The sequence below is a fragment of the Nematostella vectensis genome, chromosome 3 (assembly GCF_932526225.1).
Source record: "Nematostella vectensis chromosome 3, jaNemVect1.1, whole genome shotgun sequence".
Taxonomy (NCBI): Eukaryota; Metazoa; Cnidaria; class Anthozoa; order Actiniaria; family Edwardsiidae; genus Nematostella; species Nematostella vectensis.
Genome location: NC_064036.1, coordinates 2,681,106 through 2,707,741, shown reverse-complemented (window position 1 = coordinate 2,707,741; position 26,636 = coordinate 2,681,106). Strand labels below are relative to the sequence as shown.

Here is a 26,636-nt window from a genome sequence, read left to right as displayed (position 1 = left end):
AAATTGAGATTCCTTCTGACTTCTCATACCAAGCAAATGAGGACAATCAGATAATTATATACTGTGTTTTGGGAAACATTGCAAATTGTTGCATTGTTTCTTGACAGGCCATTCAGGGATTTATGGCCTGCTTATCAACCAATGAGGGCAGACGTAGACCTGTAGCTGTATAATGTTATACCATTCACAAATAACCATTCTACTACTCACCATGTTAATATCTATTTTATGCCTTGATTGGGGCTTTTTAAGGTTAAATTTATTGGAGACTTGCCCCAACAGTGGCTGCTTGTTCTTGGAAGACACTACCCTAAAAATCTCACAAGAAAATATGGTATGGAAGCCGGGTCAAATATAACTTGTTTGTTTGGTTAGGCAAAATGTAATTGGAGTAACTAATGGAGGTGGTGGGGGGGAGGAGGGGGGGGCAAGGCCCACCATTCAAAATATTGAAAGGGCCAGCCCCCCCCCCCCAGGTTCTACCAGTATTGGAGAGCAATCTCAACATGCTTTTAAAAGAGTCCAAGAATTTTATTTCTATAATCTCCATCAATTGAAGTGGAATATTTGCACTAGAGAAGCGTCACTAATATTCAAAATGCATCAGATGCTTTATCTATTGATAAAAAAACAGCTGTTTTACCAACATATCTTTGCACTTTATTACAGGTATTAGATACTTCGTCAAAGCTCAAAAAAGTGCTTTCCATTTTTTACTTTAAAAAGAGTTTCCTTTGAAAGAATCAGCCTATCTTACCTAAATTATTAAGATAAATTACATAAAAACTTGTGTATGTACATTCAAGTAAGATGTATGTCACGATGACTGATGTTACATGAAGCATGTTCTCAAAAAAAAAATCAACCTTCTTGGAGAGGTCACAAAAGCAAAGAAATGAATTCATTTAACATTTTAAAAAGGCCTTAAAGTGTACTACCGTATGTAAGGTTATATTTCGAAATTATTATGCTTTCAGGCATGAAAAGTCAAGTCTAAGCTATTGTGCATGTGGGAATTGAGGAAAGACATCTGGCTAAATACCCTGGATTGTTGAGGGGATGCACAGTGATCAGTGGAAAAAGGATAGTATTTGGCATGATCCTTCTAGGTTAGGGTGTTAATAAAGTTCTCATCATACTTATGACTCTTGGAGCATCATTCTTTCAGATACACCCATTACTTTTCTTGCTTTCTACCCTGAAAAAGAACTTCAAGTGTAAATATAAAGTATAATCATCTTTTTGTTTACAAATAAGGGTCCACTATACTTAAAAACAGTTTGATGAGAATTGTAGCAACACACAAGTCCCTCAGCCTTTCTATATGTCTTACATACTTATACAAATGGTTATATACAAATCTCCACAGTTTTAAATTGGACTAGAAATTTCCATATCACATGGAGTGAGGTCATCTGTTACAGCAGTATCCATAGGAACTGAGCTTTTCATTTCAATTGGTTCCCTGTCAACGTATCCAGGGTAACCTTCCATTGTCTCTTTGTGATGGCCTCCATAGCTCACTCCACCATCCTGTGACAAGAAGTCACCTTCATACTGACTGGGGAATGCATCCTCTGTAGGTGAATATGCATCCTCAGGTGCAGAGAAAGCAACATCTTGAGGAGGCTCCTGTACTGAAGAAGCTTGAGACTGATAGTCAAATATTTCCCTTTTCGCATATCGCTCCCGGAAATCACTTGGATCATATTTGACATAACCACCTTGTTTCAGGGGTGGCAATGTCTCATTGTTGGTTTTCCTATCTTCGTAGTGATTTGTCTTGTCATACCTATTGCTGTACAAAGCAGGGTTTTCTTCTCTCTCTTCTAGCCTGTGTGATGGCCTATAGCTACTCTGTCCTTCCCTAAGCTCGGACCTTTCTCTACTTCCTTGGTTTGGGTCCCTGCTATCACCGTAATCATCTAATGGTTCAAATCGGCTTTTCCTAGGACCTCTTTCCTTTCTAGTCTTGCTATCAAATCCTGCTTTTGAACTGTCTTCATGTTCTCTTGGTATTTGCAATGGAGGCAGTCGAGGGGCTTCATCCCTTGGTTCACTGCGAGGCTGTCTAGATCCTGTGCTATCCCAGTGGGTTCTGTCATTGTTCACAGCCTTGGCTCTCTCTTCAGACCTTTCAAGCTTTGGTAAGGGAGGCAGCTTTGGAGCATCATTACTTGGTCTGTTGTGTGGTCTGTGTAGAGGTGGTATAGTGTTTGTCTGTGATGCATCTATTTGATCATCTAGAATCAAAAATTGTTATCAGGCTCTGTGCAGAGCCAACATCACAAATTCCATGACTGCCAGTTCGCAAAGAACAAATAAAAATAGTCCTGGAGGTTTTTTAGAGGTGCCACGTTTCTTTAATTAAATAATATAAATAATAAAAGAAACTATACTTTTTTACACAAGAGTTTCAAACGTTTGGGGGTACATTTTGCATTATGTGCCAGTTTTTAAGTATCATGTTTAAACAGCTCTCTGCTGGGTACTCAGTCCCTGGGTCTTAACACAGGGCATACCTAAAGCAGAAGTGCCATTCTCTGTGTGGTTCTCTTTGTTATCGGCTGCTTTGTTGCCTGATGCAGGGGGGGTGCTATCACTTGGTGAGACCCCCTCAGACTTCTGTTCAGCCGAGGAAGGGGATGGAGCAGATGTTGTGACAGAAGGATGAGTTGACTTTTTGGCTGATAAGGAGGTGTCTTCTGAATCTGTCAAATAGAATGCAAAACTTGATTATGGTTGCTATAATAAGGGCGGATGACAATGAAATACTGGATAAGATCTAATTCAATCCTACAGTATTAGTAATCATGCATGGTATTGTACAAATCTAAGTGGATGACATCCTCACCACAGCCACGAGGAATGAAGAGAGCCTTTAGTTTCACATAAAGTTCACTTGCACATTTTTGCACTTTGGTGTTCTGCTTGTAATTACGAATCTGTTGATAACAAAGGGGGTATCATAAGACATGGTATCCGTTTTCTATACAGTTCAAGTTGATGCAAAGGGTAGAAGTATTTTATACTATAGATTATGGCCATAAATATACTGCACTGCATGTTACCAAGAGAGCAAGCTTGAAGAACTTGCACAATGTAGAACTTGCATAATGTTCAATATTTTCAGAAAAGAAATGCTGGATGGCTGCTGAATCAAAAATCAAACCTCTTTGAAATTAATTGGACTCATTTTTAACACCATTCGTGTCAATAATTAGAATGAGCAGGGCATTAATATTCAAGTTCTGATCAGGCAAGTCCTAATGTATTTGAGGATAGAGGGGTGTGACAGCTATTACCTTTTTGATGGTCTGTACGATAGCTGGTGACTTCTTGATCACATCAGGACTGATGTGCATCTCGTTTATTTTGTGTAAAATTGACAAGCACTGTTGGATGTCCTGTGAACAAAAAAGGATACAATCTTATTCTTAGACAAATCTGTACAACAACACAGACATTTTTTTTTCTAAGCCATGACTTTCTGGGGAAAAACCTTATCATATCTTTTATTATAATTTCCAATGACTTTCCAAGATACTACCCTTTATTAGCACTTACCGGTGCCTCTACTCTCAGGGAGACCTTAAGGTCAATGTCACATTTTTCAAGGATGTCATTCATCGTAGGATCTGCAAGGACAAGCAACATACAGGACATGTCAAATATTGAGACTACAATAAAATAATAGCCATCAAAATAATGGCATGTCATTAAATGAATAGTTAGAGAGGATACTTTATACTAAGAGTTCAACTTGATGGCATTGAATTTCAAAATTGAAATTGATATGGTTCAAATGACACATAAGTGACTATGACTATGGATCTTACTTTTCATCCTATCCTTTTGCCTTTGCAATTCTTTCCTCTCAAGCTCTTTTTGCTTTTCTTTCTCAAGTTTTTCCTTCTCCCTCTGTCTCTCCTTTTCCTTCTTTTCTTGGTGCTTCTGCTTTTCCTTTTCTCGCCTTTCTTTCTGTTTCTCCTTTTCTTGTTGAATTCGTTCCTTTTCCCTCTCTTTCTCTTTTTCCCTTTCTTGTCGTTCTTTCTCCTTCTTCTTGGCTTTTTGTTCAAGTTTCTCTTGTCTTTTTCTCTCTTTCAGTTCCTCTCTTAGAAAAGAAAAGGAAAAAATATAAGGAACAATAAAAAAATCAAGGTATACCTTGTTTTATTTATAATAATAATAATTTATTTTTTTATAAATGTCACAACTGTGTGAATTTAAAGTTAGTTAATAACAAAACTTACTTCTTTTTAGCTAATTTTTCCAGTTTTTCTTGTTTTTTTCGTTCTGCTTCTTCTTTCTGTTTTTCTTCTTCCTCAGTTGTCTGTGCATCTTCAACCTCACCTTTTTCTTCTTCTACTTTTTCTTGTCCATCTTTCCGCTTCTCATCTGTTGGCTGCCTTTGCTTTGATGCTGCTTTTTTAGTACCTGGGGTTTTCTTTTGCTCTGGTGTTTTGCCTTTCTTTTTCTATAGTAATGTGAGACAAAAATAAAACAAAAACTTAATTTCCCAACTTTTAAGAAAAGAAATTAATTTCTTCAGTGGTATATGACAAAAGCAAGATCACGTATGATGGCAGAGCTTTAGAGTTTTAAAAGTTTATATCTTTCTTCAGAAGCAGCAAGAAGTAGTTAAATTGTGTCATGGTCATAAAAACTCTCCAAGTAAGAAAGCACATAAACAGTGTTTTATCAATTAAAAGCAGATGAGAAAAAGCACATTGTTCATGCAAATTATCTCCAATAATGAAAATAGGTGTGCAAGTTTAAAAAAATGTATCGTTGGTTATCATCTGGTCTCAGCTCAAGAAATAGTATTAACTGTTGTTAGGATAACAAACCTGAGTAAGCTTTTTTTCTTCGTTTTCTTCTTCTTCTTCTTCATCATCATCACTTTCACTGCCTGACTTGCTTTGCTCCCCATTGCCATCATGGTCATCATCACCATCACTGTCACTGCTGATGACTTTAGCAGACTTCCGTCTTCCAGGTCGACCAGCTGTCTTTTTGAAGGAGTTTGTTTTCTTGTCTGATGCTTTAGTTCTTTTTGTCTTTGGTTCTGGTTTATACTCCTGTTGATCAAATCATTAGGTTTTTAAAAGACACTAGAACTAAGATAAAATAATTAATGTCAAGTATAGATACTCTATCCACCAGCTACTGAAGGGCCAGTTTCCAAATGGAATGAGTGGAATGGCCCTGGCTATTTTTAGCAAAGGAAGTATTGCTCCATTCTTCTTACATAGATAGCCATTAAATTGAGGCAATTGGCAGACAGTTACTAAGCAATGTTTGATTTTGATTTTTTTTACTAACAACAAGAGCTCAAACAAAGAAATAAAGAAGAAACATTAAAGTATTTCTGAGAAAAGACTGATTAAGAACTGTTTGAACAAAATCACAAGTCTATATACCCAAAACAGGTTAGTTTGTGTAAGAAGATAAGTGCTAAAATCAAACCTTATTCAAAAGAGAACTCCTTGTTTTGTTAGTGTTTATAAACAATACATACATCCTCCTCTTCTTCTGCCGATGATTCTTCCTCTGACTCGGTCTCCACAGGCTGTAACAGGAAAGACACAGTAACTTATGAGTGGCTTTGGAGCAAAACTCAGCAGTTAACAGAGCAGTTCTTTGTTACAGGGACACATTTTTCAATTTTTATCTTGACATATCTTCATTGCATTACAGTAAGTGTTTAAATTATACTTGAGTTTTTTAGTAAAGGCTACTGTATATCAACCTTAGATGCCCAGGTTAAAAAAAAATAGTAAAGCTATTTTTTCTGATTTTTAAATTGTAGTTTTGTTAGCGTTACAGAAGTTACATCAGAAAAAATGCTTTTGTCAAAAAAAACTTTTTTTTGAAATTGAAAACTCTGTGAATCTAAAATCATGTGGATGTTATCTTTCTGAGCAATTCCGCATGAGAAACCCAAAAAATAGAAAATTCACTCAGGGGGGGGGGGGGGGGGGGGGGGGCACCAAACAACTAGACCGCCAAAGGTTTATTGACTTGGGAACAAGGCCTCACAACCACTATGTGGAATTCTTTCTATAACACTCAACATTACAATCATAAACCATGATTCTATTCATGATTTACATCCATACATGTAACTCTTTTAAAAAAGTATAACAAAAATTAGTCACTTAGGTACTTCATATTCTCTGTAGTAGCAATATGAAAAACAAAGATATGGCAAAAGAATGTTGAAAGTCCCTTAATGAGAGTAAAATGATGTAACAGACTTGGGGGTCCAGTTGTTTGGTGCTTCCCCCCCCCCTGAATGTGTATCAGGGAAAAAATGTGATTCCATAAACACTAGACATAAGAGAGTACAAATGAGAATATCTATTCAGAAATGTGAGTTTTGAAATTTCCATTTTTTTGGTTTCTCATGTGGAATTGCTCAACAGTACTTTAAAAAAAAACTATCCATCAAAAACTTAAATAATATTTTACATATTATAAACTACATAGCTAAATAACAATAGATAAATATAACATGGTTTAATTCAAAGATAGATGCTTATTTAAAGTGGGTGATGTCAAGCCAAATCATCGTTTAAAAGTAAGAAATTGATTAAGAACAACCCAAAAGTTGTTCAGTATGTGTCCTTTGATAAAAAGAAAACTTGTATAGGTACTAAAAGCCCTGTATTTTTTATTCAGGAGCTTGGGGGTGCTTATTTGTAAAGGGGGGTTCTTTATCATTATTTTGCACACCAGGGTGGGTCCTTAACTTGAAGTGGGGAGCTCATTGGAAGCGGGCGCTAAAAGGAGCAGAGGTAGTACATTTTATTTGTTCCGTTGCTGACTATAAATACTGAGATATACGCACCTCGTCTGACTCTGATTTCTTCTCATCTTCGTCTTCAGAGTCAGACTGTTTCGACTTCTTCCTAGTTAGGGCTTGTTTTTGGGTACTTGTTTTTCTTTTTCTTTGCCCAGTGGCTGGCTAAATAGCAATATAGAATAAAGTTTAAAAGACTTATAGTATACCAAATTTACAGTGAATATCAAATGCAACTGTCCAATGCATACTGCTGTTACAATGCCAAGTGAAATTGTTTTTGCAGCAATAAAAGCTGATTCATGGGATAAACAAAAATAGCAATTAGCAGTTAGCATTAATGGGTAGCACTATAAGAACATTAGAAGAGCCGTCTTGATAAAGATTGCTGGTTGCAGCATCACCATATAATCTTCTCATTGCTCTTAAATCACATCTTTGCTAGTAGTCTTTCTCAATGTGCTTATCTCTCTGGCAATGTGTGTGTGTGTGGAGTTTAGATATCTTTATCTTAATTTTTTATATACATATCTACTTAGGATCTTGGTCTGTAGGTGTATTCGTGTAAAATAATTGAACTATGCAAACGTGATGTTTATGAGCACTTTCATTTATTCATAAATTGTAATGTTACTGGGTTAATGGGAAAAATGTACATTTTATATTTCTTTATTATCAAAATTACTTTGTTGATTTTGTTGTGTCGAACCAGCAGAGGTGCATAGCCAAACTGTGTTTGCATAAAATTACACTAAAAATCCATGAAAAAACTCACCAAATCCACACACAGTGTTGAGATACTAGATAGGGTCACTAACCTTCTCTTCTTTCTCCTCATCTTTCTCCTCCTCTTCCTCGCTTTCTGAATTCTCAGATTCTTCTTCGTCTTCCTCATCAACCTCCTCTACCTGAATACCTCGCATACCATACTTAATCTTTGGATTTTTAACTATCTCTTCCAGGGCTTCCATAAATCCTTTCCTTTTGCAAGGTTTAGCAAATTTGTGCTTGTGTTTCTCATAAGGAAAAAGATCCTTGGGAAGCATCACCGCCCTTAAACAACAAGCAAATATGATTAGGAGAAATACTTTACAATTTTGAGTTATTTGAGTAGGTATAAAAATGAGAAGGTATTAAAATACTGAATGTTATAAGCTGTAAGTTCTCCACCTAACAATTCTGATGGAAAACCATTGAAGCTAGAATATAAATGTCACAAGCACATTGCTTTTGTCATATTTTACATATTTCTATATCATTTTCGAAAACGTTTCATTTTCATTTCATTTTCCCAGGTATTAATGGTAATGTTTTGTCAGGGTGCACATTGCTTTAAAAACCTTCAAAATGATACCATGGAATAGACTGTAGGTGTCCAAGTTTGTCAGTTTTGTTTGTTTTGTGTGGTTGTGGTTTGGTGAGCAACTTGTTTTGCTTTCCTATGATCCCTCTCATATCTTTGTATTGAAATGGATCAAAACTCATGTATGTGGATTGCTGCAGATTTAAGCAGCAGTGCAAGGAAACAGGCATTTTGCAAGCCAATCAATGCTTTTTTCTTTCAGATTGTTTGCTTGCCAACTTAATTTATAGCAGATGGAATAAGGAATGAGAAATTTGGCTGCAGTAAAATCATCTTTATGGAAGGTTTGGGGCTCAAACAACATGTTTCTAGAAAATAATTCTTTTCTCAAGATGTTTTGCTGTGACATTCACTGCATACAGTATTTACAGTGCAAAATGCCTTCAAGCCTGACTCGTTTGAATAGAATATGAACCAATCACAGGGCAGCTTGGAAAACTTGCATTATGAACCAGTTTGGAAATTTTAGGTTAGAAGTTATAGTGTACTTGTGAGCTATATTATCTAAAGTCAAAATTTGTGGATTTGTGTACAGATTCAATGCATTTATCCAACTTTTTACATTATCTTTGCTCAGGTGATAAAAGCAATGTTGAATTGCCAATGCGTGTTTCTTTTTCGCTTGTCTTTCGCTGTGTTTGGGCGATTAACTTTTCTAGCATGAAATACACATAATATAAAAAGTGCTACAATTCTTTAGCAAAAGATGCCAAGTCTTAGGGCTTATGTTTGTTTTTTTAATGATGGTTGACAGACACTCCGTAATTAATAGTATAGTCTAACCCCTATACTATAGATATTGTCAATGTTTTTCAATGATGGTTGACGGACACGCCGTAATTAATAGTATAGTCTAACCCCTATACTATAGATATTGTCAATGTTTTTCAATGATGGTTGACAGACACGCCGTAATTAATAGTATAGTCTAACCCCTATACTATAGACATTGTCAATGTTTTTCAGGTGGAGGTAACCCTCTTGGTAAGCATTACTGCTGGTATACATACAAGACAACTATTTTCTATTTATATATACCAACAGCTCAAGACAATATGGAGTGGCTCAAAACAATATGGAGTAAACCCAAATTACCCCTGAGGTAAAAAATTGCCCCCATCTTAACCAATCAGATTACGATCTGGGAATGACTACTTGAGCCGGTTGTAGCAATTTTTGACTACGGTTATCCAATCATTACCAAGATGCAGGACAAAAATTGCTTTCAAGACTAAAGGTTGCCCCATTCTAAGGCATGTTCACCAATTCTAGTGATTCTCGACTTCTGAAGGGTGCAATGCGTGATCTAACACATTTCCCTTAGATAAGACAGGGAAGTGTACACTTCCCTGGTTAAGATAACTTTGGGCTTTTAAAAATCAGCATTGGGAACAATTTCAGAATAAGAATTGCTCACCTTGATTCCTAAAGAACGAGGTATTACATAATTGAACAAAATTATATGGCAGGGTGTTCTGAAGTTAGATCAGAATTTGATGAAGCTATATTCTGCCGCATGTGACGTATGCAATAAACGTGATCTAACTACACATTTGTTGTGTGTGACATATCGATTAATTTTGATTTTGCCTGAATTTTCAAGCATTCAGCTTTAAACTTGCAGTTTGCGATTAGGTTCAGATTAACTATAAACTTGAATGTGCTATTATCTAGCTAGTATTTTGTGGCGCACACCAGCGAATTATATAAATCATTCTATCGTAAACTTTGGGTTTGGAGTTGATTATTTTTTTCTTACCAGGATCTTCTTGTCTAAAAACAACTGTTTGTGTTTTATTTTCCAGCGAAAATAAAGTCCTACACGCACAAGTGAGTTGCAGCATGTCAGTTTGTGCTCTTGCATTGTTGTGTACAGTATTCAAAGTCGTGACTGAATCAAATTCCAAATCATGCTCATTCAAAAACTTGCAAAAGTTTTTCATGGCAGGGTTAAAGAAAAGTGGGTTAAAAAACCAACAGAACTGTTGGTTCAAGTGAGTTTGACATGAATGGCATAGTCCTTGTGATTTCGATATTGCGACTGAAACAAATACGTAGCCAGTGGAGAAACGTTTCATTGTCTTTTGATCACGCATATAGATTCTTGCATCCTTGTGATTTTGCCTTATAGGTTAAAGGGAAAATAGAAAACTTAACAATGTGCTCAACAATATCGAAAAAAAATTAAATATAAATTGGCTGGCATTTGTTTTGTGGAGGGCAAATTTTGCTGGGTTCATAGATTTTTGCTCTCTGAGTTCGCAATCGTAGCAATCGGTTAAATCGCTGAAGACTCGCCAGAAAAATATATTTCCGTAAATATACCTGTTCCCTAAATAAAAATAACTTACTGTTGATAAAATTTTTTTGTCAGGCATGTTTCATTTCCAGATAACCCAACGTAGCTTGACCAGGTTGTCTTAATAGTAAACAAGGAGAGCGTGTCACACAACAAGGCAATTTCGTGTTATTAATTAGAATAAAGGCCTTGAACGTGCTGTGAAAGCCACGCTATGCTAGAGGAGATCTAGGCCCCGCCTTCAGCCTTTTTGGACTACAGCGAGTAGATTTTATTGAAACTAGTTTAGAATTGAGCCCGAGAATTGAAGCTTTTTTCAACTTTGTCAAGTAGATATTTTCACCACATAAGTTGGAATATTGCATCATCAGATTTATAGCGCTACTTAAACGTGATAAAGGTAAATCTGATCCACCTTTTGACGGAAACAATGTTTTACGGCTGTTTGTTTAAAACGGCTGTTTGTTTAAGACTTCCGGTGGATTCTCTTGCATAGGGAAAAATGCACATCTAGCATGATTTATTTGCAGTACTGCATATTAGTTTAAATAAACTTTTACAGCCACACTATTTTACCGAGTCAGCTCACTTGAACAAACAAATTAATGAAGTTCAATTTATTTTTTGTAGCTGATCACAGGTTGTGTAGACGTTAAACGCTCGTAACGAAGAAAATTAATGCTCCAATATTTCTAAAATTTCATTTCTCACGTTTTTCTGAATCAGTTAGAATGCGAATAATTCTCCCAATTATGCTGGTCACGGTATGTGTTTGCAATACGAAATTGAGGAATGCCGATTTAATTTCAAAGTTGATCTTATATTTGTAGATCACAAATCCAACCGTTTCAAAGTTGAGAAATACCTTGTCTTAGAATGGGGCAACCTTTTGCCTTGGAAGCAATTTTTGCCCTGCATCTTGGTATGATTGGATAACCGTAGTCAAAAATGCTACAATGGGCAATTTTTGACCGGCTCAAGATCGTAATCTGATTGTTTAAGATGGGGGCAATTTTTACCTCAGGGGTAATTCGGGTTTTCTCCATATATATATATATATATATATATATATATATATATATATATATATATATATATATAAATAATCATAAATATCCCAAACAATAGGAAAACATGCCGAAAAATGACCAATCAAGTTGAAGAATTAACAATATTAAGTATTCTGAAGCTTTTCATGAGTGTTTAACCCTTTCAGGCCAGTGAACGTCAAATGACGTGTTGCGTTACATAGCGTCATTTTACGGTGAACGTCATTTGACGTTTTCCCAAGTGACCTTCAAAAACTGACCAATAACTCTTTACCACTTCCTTATATGGGAATGCCATGTGCTTCAGTAGATAGAGCGTGAAATTTCACACAACTTTCTTATACAACTTGCGATCATTCGAACACATCTACTGCGATAAATCACCAATTTTTTACACTGTTTTGAACTCCATTTTGACCAAATGGATTCATGGCTTGAAGATATCTTCGGAGAGTCCGATGATGAAGAGTTTGAGGGCTTTGAAAGCCAAGAAATTGGCGGTTCAAGCTCGGATAGCTCTTCCGAAGACAAAGGCCACGAGAGCGAAGACATTGAAGACGAGATTTGGTCGAGAAATTCTTTGCCGATCTCTATTCCTGACTTCACTCCTAGATGCGGCCCGAAAAACCTACCTGGAAACTTGTCTCCCCTATTTTCTTTGAGTTGTTTTTCAACTCAGAGGTGATAGAACTCATTGTGACCGAGACTAATAAGTACGCGGTTCAATGCAACCCTGACAAGTTTGACGACGAAGGAAGGAAGAAAGCTAAGGATGTGAATTGCTTGGACAAAGAGGGAAACATCAAACCTCTAACAGTGGAAGAACTGAAGACGTTTCTCGGCATCACCATCATGATGGGCATTGTGAAGCTTCCTTCAAAGAAGGATTATTGGAGCGAAAGTGAGCCATTTCTATACCAGCCTAACATTGCAAGACCCATCGTGAGAGACCGCTTCTTTGCCATTTTGCGTTATTTGCATCTGTGCGATAACACAACGGCGCCGGCGAGGGGCAGCACAGAGTTCAAGCTCTACAAAGCAAAGCCATTCCTCAACATAATTCAAGCGAAATGCTTAGACAATGTTGAGGCATATTTTGCGAAGCGATGATTAAGTATGAAGGACGATTATCCTTCGTACAATATATGCCAATGAAGCCTACGAAATGAGGGATCAAAGTGTTTTGCCTCTGCGACGCGAGCTCCGGCTTTATGATTACGTCCTCCATCTACACAAAATCCCAACCAACGTGACGGCGGCAGTGTAAACAACATTGTGACGGAGCTCGTGTCGCCGATCAACAACTGCGGGTATTTTGTCTTTATGGACATTTATTTCTCAAGTGTCGGACTTTTTCGAGAGCTGCAAAGTGATCAAATTTACGCCTGTGGAACACTAAGAAAGAACCGCCGCGATTTCCCCCCGTGCTTGAAGAACGTGAAGCTCGCCAATCAAGGCAACCCGGCCTTCGCACAGAAAGAAAACACAGTAGTTGTTTTATGGCGAGATACAGCGGCGAACAAACCGGTGACTGTGTTGTCAGCTATGTGCGAGGCCGAGGGGGATGATACAGTGACCCGGAGGAGAAAAATCAACTGACAATTCACGCAAGTGGAGATCAACAGGCCGCCAAGTGTCTCTCTATACTGCAAGCACATGGGCGTCGTTGACCTCAGCGATCAGCATCGCTCATACCATACGGTATCCTCGAGACGACATGTGAAATGGTGGAAATATTTATTTTATTTTTACATGGACATCTCAATAATCAACGCATGGCAGCTCCATGGCCAGAGTGCTGAAGCGAAACTTACTAACTTCGAGTTTAGACTTGCACTCGCGAAAAGCCTCATTGGAACTTACGAGGGAAGACAGGAAGCCGGACGTCTGCGCATTCTCCCGGTTATTACGGGTGTCGAGCACTTTTCGGAGAAATTGGCAGACAAGGCGAAAGCCTGTAAAAACTGCCAATCTAAGAACAAGCGCCTAAAAGCTGGAAATAAGGCAGTGAAACATGCAAAGAAAACGTGAAACAGGTGCCGAAAGTGTGATGTCCAGTTGTGCGTGGGAGACTGCTTTCGTGAATGGCACCAGCAGCGCAGAGACGACAACAAATAAACTGAAATACGGACATTCCCCTGCTTGAGGAAAGGACAGCAATAACATTAGAGCTTAGTTTAATACTCCATGCCACTGAATTCTAGTTTCTATAGCTTTCTGCTTAGGTATAGTAAATTGTTCTCTTGACAAAGACTGTACAATAGGTGGATTAGTGGCGGGAAACTCAAAAACATGATTTTCATTGCTTTGTAATTCTCTTAAACCAAGCTTATTTGACCCTTATTATATTATTAGGCTTAAAAGAATACTTATTATATGGGGAGTGAACAATTTCTATATTGTTAGCTACAATAATCAGTAGTTTTCTTACAATAAATCAATGTTTGAAGGTGACTATAACTTGAGTTGTGTGAGGTTAATTATTTCAGGACAGGGGGTCATTTGTCAGTTCTGGAAACTTAGGCCTGAAAGGGTTAATGTTTCGCAAAACTAGAAATAATTTACTTCCACGCACTGCAAAACGGTGATTGAAATTCAAATCCGCCACTTTGTTGTTGATCCCCCAGGATGCTAATTGTTTTCATGGACACTTCAGGATATCTCGAATTGTTTGCATCTAGCATCGGTGCCATATTATCGGACTGCCGAGCAAACGTCGAACGATTCAACGTAAATTTGAGCAATCACCAAGCGAAAGCACATTTGGCAGTGCAGTTTGTCACACGTGATGCATTTCTTTTGAATCACTTGCTAAAGCAGAGAAAGAGTCTCAAACTTAATTCTATCATGACTTTTGCAAAGAACATTTGTTAACAATTATTGCCTGCCATATTTTATTGAAAATGGAGTATGATGTTCCCATTATGATTTAACCATCGAAGTTTCGTTATCTACGTCGAATTATTATGTTTAATAGTCAGTGTTTTCTAGCTGTAAAACCTAAGACTTAATTGTGTTTAGTACGCGATATATTTTAGCTTAAATCTTAGGTGTCCGATAATAGGTACCATGACCTCAAAAACTTACGTTTCATGTGTCCCGTAGAAGAATATTGGATACTTTTTTGCGGGAATAACTTCATCTTTGGCCGCGAGATCAATCTGCAAGAGAGACAAAACCTAAACACAAGCAAACAGACTAATTTGCAGTAGTTTGACGCAACATTGAGACGTGGCCATAGAACTACAATCTACCTAAAATTGAGATAGATACAGCTGTGTATAAATTAGATAGCAGGGAGAAAGATTTTCAAACACTTGGCCTTTTGGCATTGGGCTTTCTAATACTTACCCTTGCCGGCCAGTGAGGGTAACCTCTCATCTTAGCCCAGATGAGATCGCCTGGCTGGTAAGTCATTTTCCCCTTCCACAACCCAAAGCCAATCTTCTGAGGCAAGCTGTTTGCAATGTTCTGAAAATTTAATCAATACGAGAACATGTCTAGTTTGAATGTTGCAGAATCCAAGATGGCGACCGGGGAAGACGCGTGAGCCTGGGGACGCTTTCCCGTCATGCACTAGCTTATAACTTTTGTGGGCTCCCTGTGTGTTGTTCCTAGGCAACGCATCAATGGCGGACGTTTCTTGGGTTCAGTTTTGACAAATTGACTTGTTTATTTACTGATTTTCCATGAGCTACGACGAAAATTTTACTTTTCATTTCTTTGTACACACATCGGTAGGTTTTATGTGTTAGATCCGCCTGATTCAAGACGTTTTTTATAGATCTCTTGCTCTACGTTTGTAAAACGATGCCTATTGATAAAGTTCCAGTTGTGCACAAATTTGGGATAATTTCTCACAGCCAAAGAGTAAGCCTTGAGCAGAGATTAGAACAAAAAGCAACCGTGGGAAATGTACCTAACACCTATGCTCGTACTAAGTAAGTTCTGTTATGTAACGTTATTTGCAAATTATTGATGTGCAAAGATTAAGTTAGCTTAAGAGAAATGATGTTTTTATTTTTGTTTTAGAAGACTTTTATCTGAAGTCTCAGATGACTTTGTCGCCAAGGTACGTAATGTTAGATCGCTTTTTTTGTGGATTTGCCATATCTGCTTTATAGTTTTTATTTATTATTTTGCTTTGCCTTTCACGAAAAAATAAATTAAATCTAACTGTCATCTTACTTCCAATTATTCCTCGCAGTTCAATGACAGTAACTATGATGATCAACAGACTCTTTTGCCGACTGCATCAAAGATGCTCATGAGGGCAAAGGTGAATTCAAACATCTGTGTCTTTTAATCTCTGGAAATAGGGGCAGGGCCCACTTTCCACCCATGATGCTACAATATTTTGATTATTCCTTCACCTTGCTCCCTGAAAACTGACCTGACAGGTCTATTTTATAAAAAAATTCATGTGGCACTCCTCCCTCCCCCACCCATGCGGGCCCGTACCCACGGGGGGGGGGGGGGGGGTGCACCCCCAACAACGGCGGAAGGTCCACTTCAGTTATTAGTAGACAAAACTATAAAGCATAAGAAAATTTGATAAAAAAGGGCATTCTAGGTCACTATAGTAATATGTTATAAATCTAAATGTCAAACTAGATCCAATAATAACCGTGCAATGAAGATACTACAAAAATCCCTTTTTGTTCTTCTGGGCTGGTTAGATTCTTAGAAATCCTGGGTACGAGCCTGCCATGCGAGTTAAACTAACCTAAAACCTTTAGAATAAGTCTTATCACCTTTTTCACAATATCTGCTATTCCAGGGCACAACCCCATGAAGCAGTGTATATAAAGCATTTTTTTATTTTTACTTTAGCGCCGTGTTGGTCTAAGTGGCAGAGGTGAAGGCAATCATGTTAACATACCAAAAGCCTGGGCTGAGCTAACTCTTCTTGCTCAAATCAACAATAGGGGAATACAAGAAGGTTTGTGTTGTTATTGACAAATAAAAATACCCCAGTCTAAATTTATTAGTCTTTATAGAATTGGACATTCTTTGAATAGGGTGTTTAAGACCACCCTATCATATGTTAAAGTGTAACCCTATGTGAATAAATATAATTTTATTATTTTATTTTTGTTTACATTATTTTTCCATCACAACTTAAAATATTTATTGTTTATGTTCTGGTTTTACTAGAGTCTCTAGAAGTCCTGATAGCCTCGGTAACTCAGGCCCCATTATCAACAAGCCACATTCCGAGGTATGGTTCAGGTTTTTTTTCATTTTATTGATCTTTAATCCATGCCCCTAATTCTGATCCTCTGATTTATAGTTTGTTCTATTTGGCAAAAAGTGTTCTCCACTGGCTGAGAAAGAGTGGCTTAAACCAGCCATTTTTAAGGACAGGAGAGCTGAAACTGCTAAAGGTATACACTATACACTTTTAAGTAAGCGCATGCAAAATACCAAAGTAGTCAAGTTCTTGAATAAGGAGTAATGAATAGTTATATATGTTACAGATGTGCCACCTTGTATTAATACAGTATATTTTTATTACAGATGGGCCACCTTGTGTTTATCAGGCTGTACCATGCTCACCAGACAAACAACCTACAGGTGAGACAGCTCAGGAAGGCGGGTTTAACAAATTAACACCATTAACACCAAATTAACTCCTATCTTGCCATATAAGGTGGTGACCTCAAGCAGGGGGGTGGAGTGTGTGTGGGGGGGGAAGGGGAGGTTGAGGTGAGAGTACTTAAGTTTCTTGAGTAAAATGTAGGAATGAAAAGAGCAAGGAAAAAGACAAATATTATTAGTATTTACAAGAGCAGCCTTTTTCCAAAGGCTGGTTATACCCTTGTGCCATCTAGCTGGCCATAGAGAGGAAGCAATTATTGTTCATGAAGCATTACCAGAACTGTTATTAATTGTAGCTTTTAACAATGGTTTTATAGTAAAAATGTTTGCTATCTTTTCACACATTAAAAACATCCTTTTCCAGGGCCATGAAGAAGACAGGGTGTCATTGAAACAGTACCTTGAAGGTAATATAAATATTATCAACTCTAACTCCCTCCCTTTTCTTTGCTTGCCAACTTCTATGTCATCTGCATCTTCTATACCCTTTCTTCTATCTTTTTCTCCCTCATTCCCATTTACGCTTGATATAATTTAATTCCATTTGCTTCTACATCTTCTATACCCTTTCTCCTATCTTTTTCTCCCTCATTCCCATTTACACTTGATATCATTTCATTCCATTTGCTTCTACATCTTCTATACCCTTTCTTCTATCTTTTTCTCCCTCATTCCCATTTACACTTGATATCATTTCATCCCATTTGCTTCTGCATCTTCTATACCCTTTCTCCTATCTTTTTCTCCCTCATTCCCATTTACACTTGATATCATTTCATCCCATTTGCTTCTGCATCTTCTATACCCTTTCTCCTATCTTTTTCTCCCTCATTCCCATTTACACTTGATATCATTTCATTCCATTTGCTTCTACATCTTCTATACCCTTTCTTCTATCTTTTTCTCCCTCATTCCCATTTACACTTGATATCATTTCATCCCATTTGCTTCTGCATCTTCTATACCCTTTCTCCTATCTTTTTCTCCCTCATTCCCATTTACGCTTGATATCATTTCATTCCATTTGCTTCTACATCTTTTATAGCCTTTCTCCTATCTTTTTCTCCCTCATTCCCATTTACACTTGATATCATTTTATTTCATTTGCTTGCTACCTGCAGAAGTATCTCCTATCTTTTCTCCCCTATTCCCATTTACACTTGATATCATTTCATCCCATTTGCTTCTGCATCTTCTTTACCCTTTCTCCTATCTCATTCCCGTTCACATTTGATATCATTTTATTTCATTTGCTTGCTACCTGCAGAAGTATCTCCTATCTTTTCTCCCCTATTCCCATTTACACTTGATATCATTTTATTCCATTTGCTTGCTACCTACAGGGGTATCTGAGCAGCAGTACATTTACAAGTCATTCCCAGGAGCCTTACTTGCTCTTCGTTTCATAACTGAAGTGGTAAGTAGGGACCATACAAAGATGGCTCTCCAGAGAGCTAGAGGAGATACACAGGTTAGGAGGGGTGCTGAGTGTTAGACTCACTCTTTTTGTTGTCAGTGAATACACAAATTAAATGAGATGAAATGAATAAAATATGATTTTCTTGGAATATCTATCCATGCAAAATCTATATCTAACAAAACGTCCACGGTATATAAACTCAATAAAGAGGCAACCAGGTTTTTTAAGCACCTATATTTCATCAGGCTGAATGAAGATCAACTGTTACAATATATGAATACATACAATAAACTGGTGACACTCATAAGCAAAGAACCAAATTGCGCTTACTCTTTAAGATATAAATATAGAAGAACAAAATGGGTAACAGGCGCTACTTGTGCCGGACACATGCTCCTCGATTTTGTGAATATTGTTTACATTATGTAAATGTATGAGCTAATGTCTGTAACTTTGACTCTATTTTTTCCTGAGGCTTTGTTCATCTAAGCACTTATCTACAATATGAGGATAATTTTAAAGCACAAAACAAAATCATGTTATGGTATGAATTTAGCTTAGTGATTATTTCCCACAGGGATACCTTATCTGCAAGGGAGTAAAGCTCCCCCCTGACTATCCAACTAGACAAGAGAAAAATCAGGGGGGGACTAGCACAGGAGCAGCCTCGCCTGCCCAGTCTCTTGGTGCTAAAACCAATCCTCACTCACTTCACATGGAAAAGATATTAGAAGAGGTAAAGAACTGAAAATATGTACTTTCTTAAACACACCAATTTCTTATAACAGAATATTTGATAAACAATGCAGTTACTCTGCCCAGTGTCCACCTCCAGTGGTTTGGGAAATTCAAAGAGATCGAGCTCAGCCCTAGAGCTGAGTTTAGTTTTCTTCATCAGGAGTTTTGATGTAGAGGGCTGAACTTGAAAGATAACCTTGTTATAGGTCACCAACATTACCTAAGAGTGTCTGGTTTGTGGAATAGCCTGGCAAAAAGTCAGCAGGCGTGGTGGAGCGGTGACATACCTGTCAACCTCTGAAAAACCTAAGGCTTGAGAATTTTTTGGGGTGAGGGGTGGGGTATATTCATTTTTGGGGGAGGGGTGGGTTAAACTTGCAAACAAATCCACTTATAGATCTCACAAAGCTGTTAGATAAATTGCGCTACGCAAGGGAATTTTTGTTTCAAATATTTTAATAGAGAATAGACAAAATGATGATTTTCTATAAAATAATTTTTCGGAAGCGATAAAAATCGCTAAAAACCGAAAGATTTGGTGCTCAACGCGGGAGAGCGGGAGAAGGGGTCGAAAATCTTGAGACTCCCGCCTAATGCTGGAGAGGTGACAGAGAAGTAATGCATCGCCATTTGACATTAGAAACTGGACCAAACTGACGCTAAATGGAAACTGAGCGTGTGGTTGTTTTTCAGGAATTCAACGAATACAGCAATCCGCCAAGTCAACAGCGAGGCTCCTCCGTTCTGGAATGTCCTCGGGAGATGTCGGTCACCCTTTGGCACGTGTTGGACGTGTGGCGTAGTTTAACTCACAGAGGCACTGGGCTCAATCAAGCTATCCGAGGACTTTCAATCTGCGCTACAGGCCTGGCCAATGAGTCGTGGCTTGATGTGTCATGCGCGTTTCTCATTCTTGCCCATGCGTCTTCTAACGACCTTACAATCTTACAGACATTCCAGGCATTAGCCTCGGGCGTGCTTGCTAGACCAGCGGAAATCTCTGAAGTGCATGCGTTGCATATTCATCACATGTGTGAGAATTGTCTATCGTCGTTCACTGGTCACCAGGCTTCTCACGAGGTTGGAGGCGAGGGCGGGGAATTGGATGAGTTCTTCTCAGTAGGTCAGACACCAAGTATCGTCAGAGGTCTACGAGATTTTGCCAGTCTGAGCTTTTTGGACAAAGAGGGGCGCCATTCTCGGGCGGACACCGACGACACCGATAGCCTGAGGTAACAAAGACTTAGTTATTGACTTCTTCCCCTAATGCTCTTACGTTTTTATGCAGTGTTAATTGTGTTGACATGCACTAATTTTTGCGCTAAAAACACACCTGCTGCTACTGAGAGGTCCAAAATAGCTTTTCTGCGGCGTAAAAGGCTCGTGTCATCCTGTATTTCCCATCTATTTCCCATTAAGAAAATATTGGGGGAGGCACAGCCACGTCTCTATTGGCCTTGTTCTTATATTTTTTCAAAATATTGAGGGGGGAGGACGTGCCCCCAGTGCCCAACCCCTGCTACGGCCCTGACCTTGCATCAGTTCTCCTGGAGAAGGCTCAACTCACCTAGGCTCCGAATCAAGGGCCCCCGTGTGTGTATTGGTTAGCAAGTCGCTGGGGGTGGTCATTGTCAGAGGTTTATTGCGTCAGTGGTTCTTTTTCGTCCCTTTGATTCAGGTTAGCGTTGCGCAGCTTGAAGAGAAGGGACCTCTGGCTTATCCCTCCATATCCGAAAAGACTAAAAACACAGTATAAATAACTTCAACTAATTGTTACACAAATTCGAATCAAGGAAAAAAAAATCCGCAGAGCCAGGATTCGGGCCTGGGTCACTGAGGGGAGAGGCCGGCACGCTAGCATACCATCCGTGCTTTTCCAGCATCTGCTATCACCCACTACCATTCCTTTTTTGTATTTCTGAAGGCATCTTCCTATATCCTACAGGTCCAATGATCAGAAAAGCAATGCCTCATCTGACGCAAGCCTTGCTGACGTCAGTAGTGTGGAGAGCGTGAGGACTGGAACAAGGAAGAAGAGCAGTGAAAGGCTACGCAAGGAACGGCGTACGCAAAGTAACCTCTCCAAGAACGCACCACAGGGATCACACACTCTAGGCGACGAGAGTTCCTCGGATGATGACGAGAAGGAACGCACCGTTAAGCCAAGGTCCGGAAAGCATTCAGGCAGCGTTCGGTTCCAGACCGCTGAGCAGGTCAACACGGCGCCTGGCACTAGCTCAGGCTCTTCATTTCCCGAGGGACTGGAGCGAGAGACGACTAAAGGAAGTCTGTACAGTGCGCAGACCCGTGGAAGCTCCGTGACAGTACCAGACCAAGGTGATCAAGGTGAGTGCGTGACAGTACCAGAACCAGACCAAGGTGAGTGCGTGACAGTACTAAGACTCGGACCAAGGTGTGTGTGTGTGACAGAATCAGACTCAGACCGAGATGAGTGCGTGACAGTACCAGAACGAGGTGAGTGCGTGACAGTACCAGACCAAGGTGATCAAGGTGAGTGCGTGACAGTACCAGACCAAGGTGATCAAGGTAAGTGCGTGACAGTACCAGACCAAGGTGATCAAGGTGAGTGCGTGACAGTACCAGACCAAGGTGATCAAGGTGAGTGCGTGACTGTACCAGACCAAGATGATCAAGGTGAGTGCGTGACAGTACCAGAACCAGACCAAGGTGAGTGCGTGACAGTACCAGACCAAGGTGATCAAGGTGAGTGCGTGACAGTACCAGACCAAGGTGATCAAGGTGAGTGCGTGACAGTACTAGAACCAGACCAAGTTGAGTGCGTGACAGTACTAAGACTCGGACCAAGGTGTGTGTGTGTGACAGTACCAGACTCAGACCGAGATGAGTGCGTGACAGTACCAGAACGAAGTGAGTGCGTGACAGTACCAGACCCACACTTGTTTTGTCGGCAAATCTAAATCCTGGCTATCCGAAAGCGATGTTTACAGCTCATTTGTGGCTACGAAAGATTTGCGGTTCGGTTACTTTTTGACTAATGGTACGGTTACAGAGAGGACCGAGGTCTGATATTTCTCCGTAGACCTATCGATGTTTATGTTTTTTTCTGGCATACTGAAAAGTGCTACTTCTACTCTTATTTCACAGCTGAGGAAGTTGCTGAATCTGACGTAACCACAACCCAAAAAACAGCAACAACTCTACTCCCGGACTACACGGGCCTACTTGGCTGGCCCTGGGAACTAGCGTACCTCTATGTTGAGACTATGACGTCAGTAGCACTCAACGGCTGCTCCTCGCACATCCAGAAAGTCGCTCTCCTTGGAAGCGAGGCTTACCGGAAGCCAGAGGTGTTCCGGAAGTCAGATGGTGGGGTCAGAAGCGGCATGGGGTTGATTGACTTGTTGAAGTTTGAGTTTCCTCGCGATGCGTGTAGGTGTAGATACACACCCACCACGCCCACAAGGGGAACCACGCCCATAAGGCTAACAGCTTGGGATATCATTTGATTAACGACTAACGTACTCAGGGCCTTTGCTTGACAATATTGTCTTGGTTTTATTTTGAATATTGGAATATCTTTTTGATAAACATTTCGTTGTGATGTATTATTTTATGCTCTTCCAATACAATGAAACCATTTTTAATGTACATTTCATTCGCATATATTTCATTACGTCACTATAGCATTATTATTTACTCGATTCTGGTACGTAATCTTTAAAGATCTACCGTGAAAGATTGGCTTTTGATATAATCTTTGCTACAATAGTTTTTACGAGTTCATCCCTTCAGAAAAGAACTTCCGGAATTATACCTAGAGGTTCTTTTACCTTTTTTTAATGCCATGTTTTAGTTGTCAGTCAAATTTTGATGGTCACGCGGGATATCTTTAAAGTAACCAGGCCTGGTCTTTCAGCAGGGGAACCTGTGAGGGACTGGAGCTGGCGCGTGAGATTCGCGGCCGTTCACGGACTGGTACGAGTATGTCGTCATTGCCATGGCAACAGCGTTAAAGATGGCCTTCGCTCTGTGGCCTGGAACTCCTTGATGAAGCATCACTCCGCTGAGCGGGATCCAAGAGTACTGGAGGCTCTCAAGTTAGCGCAGGTTAGTGGCTTAGCCTTCTTGCAGCCGGCTCTATTGTGAGGATTTCCCTGATTTCAGGCTTCCTGTGGCAATTTGTCGCCACAGGAATCCTGAACCCGAATAAAGATCTTGAACAACGAATGGCCAATACAGAAGGACGGCTAGCCGAGTATGAGAAAATTTTCTTTAGCATCCAGTAGTAAATGAAGAGGGCAAAGATTGCGGCAAATTGAATTATTACAAAATTAGACATCTCAAGTCCGAAGCATTCCATGCACTGGGTTTCCAAATATGACCTTCACATGTCTGCTTTATTTTAAGAATTGCCTTTATGAATCTTTGCTTTATTTCACCATAGCGCTCATATATCCTTGCTGTTTTCCACACATTGCCTTTAACTTATGTTCGCTGGTTTCCACGCATTGCCTTCAACCTATATTCGCTGTACTCATCTACTTATCTTCGCTGTATCTTATCTTCTCTGTACTCATCGACTTATTTTCGCTGTACTCATCGGCTTATCTTCGCTGTATTCATCGGCTTATCTTCGCTGTACTCATCGGCTTATCTTCGCTGTATTCATCCACTTATCTTCGCTGTACCCCAGGTTGAAGTGGACTTAGACACCAAGGTGCAGTCAGAGGCGAGCATGCGCTCTCTACCGACACACATCGCAGAAAGTCTCACGGCACTCATGCTGCCCCCACTTCCGCCTGTAGTGCCTGAACCGGAAGTGACGACACGATCAAGGTCACGTGCTAACCGGGTTGCCAAACCGCAGGTGGTATCCAAGGGTCAGACACGACCATCATTAAGGTACAGTATCTTCAACACCGACATATATTGATCCGATTCTCAGTCTCCGGCAGACTTTACCGTTCAGTGAAATGAGGGACGAGCTCACGTTCACCGATAAAAAATACCTTAAGGCTGATTTAGTACGATTCAGTCGTATGCGACCCGCCTACGACATGCCTTAGCCATGAATTACACACTAAGACTTTCAAAGTCGAGCATTGACTTTACACTCTACGGCTTTCAAAGTCGAGCATTGACTCTACACTCTACGGCTTTCAAAGTCGAGCATTGACTTTACACTCTACGACTTTCAAAGTCGAGCATTGACTTTACACTCTACGACTTTCAAAGTTGAGCAGAGCATTGACTCGAGTTGTAAAGTTGTCGCGGGCAAGTCGCATACGACTAAATCGTGATGTTCACAGTTCCGCCGTGGCTATATTTTTCATGACTCAGCAATTGTCAAACTGGTTTCCATGTTCTCTTTTCCTAGACAAGAGATCCTTCTAGCAACTGCTGCCGCTGAGCCTCCGGTCGACTACAGCACACGCCTGAACACCGACCTCATGTCTGTCATCCACAAACAGTGGCGTAAGCAATTGCACGAGGAGGAGCAGGAGGCAGAGGCGGACAGGCGCAGGCAGGAGGGGCGCAGGGTCCTAGCTACCCAGGGCAGCGGTACGGCCACGCCCTTAAGGAGTACAGCCACACCCCCAGCATACGAGGGGTCAGGTGCCAGTCTAAAAATTCACTCGTTGGTATCCAGCCCTGCAACTCCCATTACAGATGTGGGTATCGACTGGGCTGGTAGTCGAGTCTGTGGTACACCTGGCGGTGAGGGTAGCCAGGCCTGTGATTCCACGTCGAGCAGAACGGGAAGTAGTGATAACAAAGAGGAGCCAAAGATTGAGATGAATACAAGAACACAGGCGAGATACGTGAAATTTGCAGAGCCTCCAGATACCGCGTGACTTTTTCATCTTGTCTATGTTCATTCTTAGTGCCCTGGTATCCATGGCACCCAGTACCTTTTGGCCGCTTTCCGGGGTAGTACCCTTTAGGGTAAAATCTAAGATTAATTGACCGTGCAAATAATATATTGGACACACGATAGTAAAGAAGACCCCCAAATTAACTTGAGATTGCAATAGTTTTTGGTAATTGTAAATTTGTATATAGTGTTAATAGTATCGAAATTAAACTGGTAAAATGCTAATCTTTTATTGTTATGTTATCATGGTCATGTTCTTCTACATAATATCATTTTTGTCTACTTTCCGCCATATCAACCATACACAAGTGACAGTAGTTTCCATCGCAGCCGTTCTGGATTTGTCACGCTAGCTCAAGTGCCGCCCAGCGTGACGAGTCCAGAACGGCTGTTGCTAGGGTGTCAAGTTCCAATAATAGTCAGTTCTTAGACCCCAAAGCATTCCTTGTTATCATAGGCCACTCGTGTCGTCTAGATTTAGATAGCAAACACAGCAATCATCATGGTCAGCAGTGTTGCGATGACTGCAAATGAAGCGATCGACGGAGCGGAAGCTGTGACCGAGTGAGTTTTCCACGTGACCAGGTGACTATCGGTGATGCCCAATGAGAGGCCCGAAATGTTCATCATCTGTGAAATGCATATTTAGACTAAAAACTCGAACACAAAGTACGGTTTACTTAAAGCCATAGTGGTCTTGTTTTCATGGTGGTGGTGCTGTTAGTGGTTATGGTGATGGTGGAGGTGCAGGTAGTGGTGGTGCTTTTAGTGGTTATGGTAATGGTGGAGGTGCAGGTAGTGGTGGTGGTGTTAGTGGTTATGGTGATGGTGGAGGTGCAGGTAGTGGTGGTGCTGTTAGTGGTTATGGTGATGGTGGAGGTGCAGGTAGTGGTGGTGATGTTAGTGGTGATGGTGATGGTGGAGGTGCAGGTAGTGGTGGTGCTGTTCGTGGTTATGGTGATGGTGGAGGTGCAGGTAGTGGTGGTGGTGTTAGTGGTTATGGTGATGGTGGAGGTGCAGGTAGTGGTGGTGCTGTTAGTGGAGGTGGTGATGGTGGAGGTGCAGGTAGTGGTGGTGGTGTTAGTGGTTATGGTGATGGTGGAGGTGCAGGTAGTGGTGGTGCTTTTAGTGGTTATGGTAATGGTGGAGGTGCAGGTAGTGGTGGTGGTGGTAGTGGTGGTGGTGATGGTGGAGGTGCAGGTAGTGGTGGTGGTGTTAGTGGTTATGGTGATGGTGGAGGTTCAGGTAGTGGTGGTGGTGTTAGTGGTTATGGTGATGGTGGAGGTGCAGGTAGTGGTGGTGGTGATGGTGGAGGTGCAGGTAGTGGTGGTGGTGTTAGTGGTGATGGTGATGGTGGAGGTGCAGGTAGTGGTGGTGGTGTTAGTGGTGATGGTGATGGTGGAGGTGCAGGTAGTGGTGGTGGTGTTAGTGGTTATGGTGATGGTGGAGGTGCAGGTAGTGGTGGTGGTGTTAGTGGTGATGGTGATGGTGGAGGTGCAGGTAG

At 40.2% G+C, this 26,636-nt stretch overlaps 3 protein-coding genes across 6 annotated transcripts in view; 1 reads left to right on the top strand and 2 right to left on the bottom strand.

Moving 5' to 3' along the window:
• Positions 1 to 510: 510 nt before the first annotated feature.
• Positions 511 to 15,075, bottom strand: LOC5513856 (hepatoma-derived growth factor-related protein 2). 2 transcript variants are annotated; one of them, XM_001634019.3, is made up of 13 exons: positions 14,868 to 15,075; positions 14,604 to 14,677; positions 7,624 to 7,858; positions 6,854 to 6,970; positions 5,522 to 5,572; positions 4,851 to 5,081; positions 4,254 to 4,477; positions 3,840 to 4,114; positions 3,568 to 3,638; positions 3,306 to 3,407; positions 2,855 to 2,945; positions 2,523 to 2,711; positions 511 to 2,243 (listed from the first exon to the last, which is right to left on the bottom strand). In XM_001634019.3, exons 1-13 carry the CDS (start codon positions 14,931 to 14,933, stop codon positions 1,372 to 1,374), a joined length of 2,598 nt encoding a protein of 865 aa, XP_001634069.3. In that variant the 5' UTR covers positions 14,934 to 15,075; the 3' UTR covers positions 511 to 1,371. The 2 variants fall into 2 exon arrangements, with proteins under 2 accessions (XP_001634069.3, XP_032239281.2); XM_032383390.2 differs by having other exon boundaries at positions 511 to 1,198.
• On the top strand, positions 15,068 to 25,357 carry LOC5513846 (transmembrane protein 232). Of its 3 annotated transcripts, none has more exons than XM_032383387.2 (16): positions 15,068 to 15,457; positions 15,552 to 15,588; positions 15,724 to 15,795; positions 16,350 to 16,458; positions 16,674 to 16,737; positions 16,810 to 16,903; positions 17,037 to 17,093; positions 17,482 to 17,524; positions 18,461 to 18,534; positions 19,115 to 19,273; positions 19,969 to 20,507; positions 21,221 to 21,621; positions 22,402 to 22,686; positions 23,174 to 23,364; positions 23,951 to 24,159; positions 24,635 to 25,357. In XM_032383387.2, the coding sequence occupies exons 1-16, from the start codon at positions 15,327 to 15,329 to the stop codon at positions 25,110 to 25,112; spliced, it is 2,943 nt and encodes a 980-aa protein (XP_032239278.2). In that variant the 5' UTR covers positions 15,068 to 15,326; the 3' UTR covers positions 25,113 to 25,357. The 3 variants fall into 3 exon arrangements, with proteins under 3 accessions (XP_032239278.2, XP_032239279.2, XP_032239277.2); XM_032383388.2 differs by having other exon boundaries at positions 15,549 to 15,588; positions 23,177 to 23,364; XM_032383386.2 differs by having other exon boundaries at positions 15,549 to 15,588.
• Positions 25,347 to 26,636, bottom strand: part of LOC116612030 (sucrase-isomaltase, intestinal) — a 37,327-nt gene continuing 36,037 nt past the window's right edge. Inside the window, exon 24 of the mRNA XM_048725502.1 lies at positions 25,347 to 25,762. Within this exon, the coding sequence (XP_048581459.1) occupies positions 25,610 to 25,762 (153 nt within the window). The 3' untranslated portion in view covers positions 25,347 to 25,609. The remainder of the gene's footprint in view (positions 25,763 to 26,636) is intronic.